The sequence below is a fragment of the Cynara cardunculus genome (genome assembly GCF_001531365.2).
Source record: "Cynara cardunculus var. scolymus isolate 2C chromosome LG 5, CcrdV1, whole genome shotgun sequence".
In the NCBI taxonomy this organism is placed as follows: domain Eukaryota; kingdom Viridiplantae; phylum Streptophyta; class Magnoliopsida; order Asterales; family Asteraceae; genus Cynara; species Cynara cardunculus.
In genome coordinates, this window is record NC_037532.1 from 7,439,581 (window position 1) to 7,444,904 (window position 5,324).

Here is a 5,324-nt window from a genome sequence, read left to right on the forward strand (position 1 = left end):
TTAATTGATATACGTTTATGTATGTTAATTTGATCATGGTATAAAATGAAAATTTTAAAAGGAAAGGGTATAAAGTAAATTAATTAACTAATTATAAGGGTATAAAGTGTAAATTTAAATTTTTTATATTAAAATCGTGTGAGTGTGTGAGTGTGCAAATCATGTGAGTATGAAAAAAAATGTGAGGTGGGGGACAAGGTGCAGGGGGGTAGAAAAGTATGCCAGGGGGTATCAATATCAACCCCCTAAACCGAATGACGAGAGGTATGTGCACCTTATCGTATTTACATCGTTATCTTGATTATCCGATCAACTTCTAATACACTTTTCGGATCTCATATCATCGTTGTCAATTCAACTTTTAAGGCCACTACCGTTGCATTCAATTCAATTCTATGTCACACTCTTCGACATAATTTGTTGTTTGAATTTTGGTTTTGTCCTGTTCTAGTTCCGTCGGGGTGTTTCGAGCGCTGATCCGCGAATCCCTTTTGTTTTAAGCAGCTTTCGTCGATTCTCGGGGATTAATTTCCTCATAATTTGATTTCGTTTTGGTTACAGCTTCGTTCTTTGGAGGATCCGGGGAATTGTTCTCTTCCACGAACTCGAATATAAGGGAATTGCAATCGTTTTAGGTCAGCTATTCGCGATCCTTATTCATGTTCATTTGTTTTGTCCAATATGATCAATCTTCCTGTTGTATCTGACTGATCTGATTGAATTTTCTCAATTATAACGAAGTTTGATTGGAAAAGATTCTGAATTAGGGTTTGATTTAATCCTTACTTCTACTTCAGATACTCAATAGAACAATCTTAGGACCAAAATTGTAGTTAAGAAATGGATATAAGTAACGAAGCCAAGGTTGATCGGTTTTCGATCGGACCATCGACCGTTTTTGGCCGAACTATTGCTTTCAGAGTTCTATTCTGCAAATCAATGACACATTTTAGGCATCAGATCTTTCATTCTTTGCTGTATTACTTCCATATCATTAGAACGAATGTATCGGATATTGCTACGCCCATTATCTCATGGTTTCATCCACGAAACCCGCAAGGGATACTAGTTTTAGTGACCCTAATCGCATTCTTGCTGAAACGGTACACGAATGTGAAAATGAGGGCTGAAATGGCTTATCGGAGGAAATTCTGGCGAAATATGATGCGGGCAGCGTTAACTTATGAAGAATGGGCTCATGCTGCTAAGATGTTGGATAAAGAAACCCCTAAATTGAATGAACGTGATCTTTATGATGAAGAACTTGTTAGGAATAAACTTCAAGAACTCAGGCACAGGCGTCAAGAATGTTCGCTTAGAGATATTATATTTTGTATGAGGGCTGATCTCATTAGAAACCTCGGTAATATGTGCAATCCCGAGCTTCATAAGGGTCGACATCAGGTTCCAAAGCTCATAAAAGAATACATTGACGAGGTGTCGATGCAATTGAGGATGGTTTGCGATTTTGATTCAGACGAGCTGCTTTTGGAGGAAAAGCTTGCTTTTATGCACGAAACTCGACATGCGTTTGGGAGAACATCTTTGCTTTTAAGCGGTGGTGCTTCCCTTGGCGCGTTTCACGTGGGTGTGGTGAAAACTTTGGTCGAACATAAACTTATGCCACGGATAATTGCAGGGTCTAGTGTTGGATCGATAATGTGTGCAGTTGTAGCCACCAAATCCTGGCCGGAACTTCAAAGTTTCTTTGAAGATTCTTGGCACTCGTTGCAGTTTTTCGATCAAATGGGCGGAATCTTTAACGTTTTCAAGAGGGTTATGACACAGGGCGCGCTTCATGATATTAGACATTTGCAGGTTTTGTTAAGAAACTTGACTAATAATCTTACGTTCCAAGAAGCTTATGATATGACTGGCCGCGTTCTTGGGATCACGGTATGCTCTCCAAGAAAACACGAACCTCCAAGATGTCTAAACTACTTGACTTCACCTCATGTCGTTATTTGGAGCGCAGTGACTGCTTCTTGTGCTTTTCCGGGGCTTTTTGAAGCTCAAGAGCTAATGGCAAAGGATAGAGGTGGAGAAATTGTTCCGTATCACCCACCGTTCCACTGGGGCCCGGATGAAGCTAGCGACACTTCAGTCAGGCGGTGGAGGGACGGTAGTTTGGAGATCGATTTACCCATGATCCAATTGAAAGAACTCTTTAACGTGAATCATTTCATCGTGAGTCAAGCAAATCCGCATATTGCACCTCTACTCAGGCTGAAAGAATTCATCCGAGCTTATGGTGGCAACTTTGCCGCAAAGGTATATTTCCTACTAGATCCCCTTTGTTTTAGTTTTTTCTACTTTTCACGACTTATTTATGCTGCAGGTCTTTGTTTTTCATGCTTTTACTGTATGCCCGTCTTAGTTGTACGCTAGTTGTTTTGTCTGCACACACTCATCTGCTACTTTTCTCGCTTGTATCCTTTTATTTTGTTTTGTAACCCGAGGGTCTTCATGGAAATGGCCTCTCTACCCCTAAGGTTAGATGCAAGATCCGCCTACATCCTACCTCAGTGTCGGTATATTGGGTTTGTTTGGTTATTTTTGGATTTTCAATGAAGATGGGCTCGTGGTGGCGGGATGTACACAAACCTGTCTTCTAGTCCAGAGAGTAGAATGATTTGTATGTGAAAACTCTTATGTGTCTTTTTTATCACTTTCAAATACGTTTGTTTCGGGGTTTTTTACATTTAGTATTGTCTCGCTGCAGCTTGCGCATCTTGTGGAGATGGAGGTGAAACACCGATGCAATCAGGTGTTGGAACTGGGTTTCCCTCTAGGAGGACTCGCAAAGCTATTTGCTCAAGATTGGGAGGGCGATGTCACGGTTGTGATGCCTGCAACCTTAGCGCAGGTGTGGATTCGATGAAATGTACTATCAAACCTGTATATATGTGTAGGAAATCAAATGTGTTAACTCGAGTGTTTTTTTGCTTTTATTACCAGTACTCGAAAATCATACAGAATCCGTCTCATTTGGAGCTTCAGAAGGCGGCTAACCAAGGTCGGAGATGTACTTGGGAGAAGCTCTCGGCCATAAAAGCGAATTGTGGGATCGAACTTGCTCTCGATGAGTGTGTCGCGATTTTGAATCATATGCGCAGACTGAAACGGAGTGCGGAAAGAGCAGCTGCGGCCTCTCACGGTGCATCGAGCACAGTCCGATTCAATGCATCAAAAAGAATCCCGTCTTGGAACTGTATAGCACGAGAGAACTCGACCGGATCTCTCGAAGAAGACCTTGCGGACGTGGCTTCTTCCCTTCACCACGGTGGCCGGAACTGGCGCCACCACCGCAACGTACACGATGGAAGTGATAGCGAGTCCGAGAGTGCCGAGGCGAATTCATGGACAAGATCTGGGGGGCCCTTGATGAGAACGACTTCGGCTGATCAATTCGTTGAATTCGTTCAAAACTTGGATACCGACTCCAAAAAGGCGATTATGGTGTATCAGAATTTGAGGGTGATACCGCCGGATAGAAGCTCGGATCCTGAAACCGATTCGAGGGATACAAATGGCCGAGTTCTTAACAGCAACAGCAGCAGTAGCATCACGGTGGCTGCCGGTGATCTTTTGCAGCCGGCGAGGATTCACAACGGGATTGTGTTTAATGTAGTCAGGAAGGGAGACTTAACACCATCGAACCGGAGCCATGACTCCGAAAACAACTCACTGTGCGACTCGGTTGCCGAGTGCATGCAACTCGACTCGCCGGAGAAGGACATGGATGCTAGCTCGACCTCTGAATGCGGGGAAATCGAGATTGACAACAAGAATCGTGGCACCGAGCCCGAGTCGAGTTGTGAACCAAAGGATCCTCGTAGTCCTGTTCCTGTAGATGATGATGGTGATGAGAAAAGTTAGTGTAGGTATGATGAAGGTGCGATAACACCTACCCGGCCCGAGTCGAGTTAGCCCGGTCGAGTTGACCAGGCGAGGTGAGTAAGCAATAATACCAATTTGTGGATTAGCATTGTAATTACTTTTGTTTATTGATAGATTTTCATATACAAATAGGTTTATAACCATTTAAACTTGTATTGAAAATTTTACCTTTTTTTTAGGGAAAAAATCTAAAAAAATCCAATAGACTTTAGTGTTTGGAATGATTAAGTTATTGGACAATTTTTTGGAACAAATAAATCATTGGGTGTTCAAAATATGTTAAATAACTCATTAGACTTTCTAAAACTTGTTAGATACATTTTTATAACATATACAACTGGTTAATATGGTAAAATAATGAAAAAAATCTGGAAAAAAAAAGCCAATAGACTTTCATTTTGAACGATTAAGACCTTAAATATTTTTTGAACTAAAAGAATACTTAGATCTATAAAAATAAACAAATATACCAAAAAATTACTTACATTTACGAAAAATTACTTACATTTAAAAAAATTATTGATAAGATTTATTTTAATTAAAAAATAATATATTCGCTCAATAATTTTTCAAACTAAAAAAATAAAAAAAGATTTAAAGATGATTATTGATTAAATTTATTTTAACTAAAAATAAAATATATTTTGTATGTGATTTTTCAAATTAATTTTTAAGTAATCTTTTGGTTCAAAAAATGTTTAAAGACTTAATCGTTTAAAATATGAAAGTTATTTGGTTTTTTTTCCAGGTTTTTTCCTTTATTTTATCACATTAATCAATTTTATAGGTCATAAGGATGTATCTAACAGGTTTTAAAAAGTCCAAGGATTTATTTAACAGGTTTTCGGATGTCCAAGGACTTATTTATTCTAAAAAATTATTTAATGACTTAACCATTCTAAACACTAAAGTTCATTGAGTTTTTTTAGATTTTTCCCTTTTTGTAAACAAGAAAACAAATTGTTTTTCCCTGAACAAAAAATATCATATCCTACTTTAAAATCAGATATATCAAATATATTTATATTTATTTTTTGTTATATTTTTTATTTTATTTTTTCAAATAAAAAATAATTTAATTATTATATAAAATTTCAGACCATCAAGATGTAAACACTTTCTTGTTTATACGTCATATTTTAATTCAAAAAACCACTTTTAAGTAACAATTTTGATAGTTGTAACGAATATGGTGTAAAAATGTATATAAAATTAATTTATATATAAATATTAATATTCAAAGTCAAAAGTATACAGCTATTTTATATATTACTAAAAGTGTACTCATGCAATGCTGCGAAATATATCTTGATTTTAATCTTTTATTTTATTTTTTATCTCAGTTGATGTTATAATATGATATTATGTGATTTTGAGAAAGCGGTGATGCTTTATTTTTGAATGAAATATAAGTTTGAAGATAT

General features: G+C 37.5%; 1 protein-coding gene across 1 annotated transcript; it reads left to right on the forward strand.

Annotated features, from left to right (window-relative positions):
- The first annotated feature begins 840 nt into the window (after positions 1-840).
- Positions 841-4,036, forward strand: LOC112513615 (triacylglycerol lipase SDP1). The gene is made up of 3 exons (XM_025119934.1): positions 841-2,271; positions 2,723-2,866; positions 2,959-4,036. The coding sequence occupies exons 1-3, from the start codon at positions 841-843 to the stop codon at positions 3,877-3,879; spliced, it is 2,496 nt and encodes an 831-aa protein (XP_024975702.1). The 3' UTR covers positions 3,880-4,036.
- Positions 4,037-5,324: the final 1,288 nt, after the last annotated feature.

Coding starts and splice junctions, on each gene's coding strand:
- LOC112513615 (XM_025119934.1), top strand. CDS start 841: ATGGATATAAGTAACGAAGCCAAGGTTGATCGGTTTTCGATCGGACCA. Junction 2,272..2,722: donor GTGGCAACTTTGCCGCAAAG/GTATATTTCCTA, acceptor GTCTCGCTGCAG/CTTGCGCATCTTGTGGAGAT. Junction 2,867..2,958: donor TGCCTGCAACCTTAGCGCAG/GTGTGGATTCGA, acceptor TTTTATTACCAG/TACTCGAAAATCATACAGAA.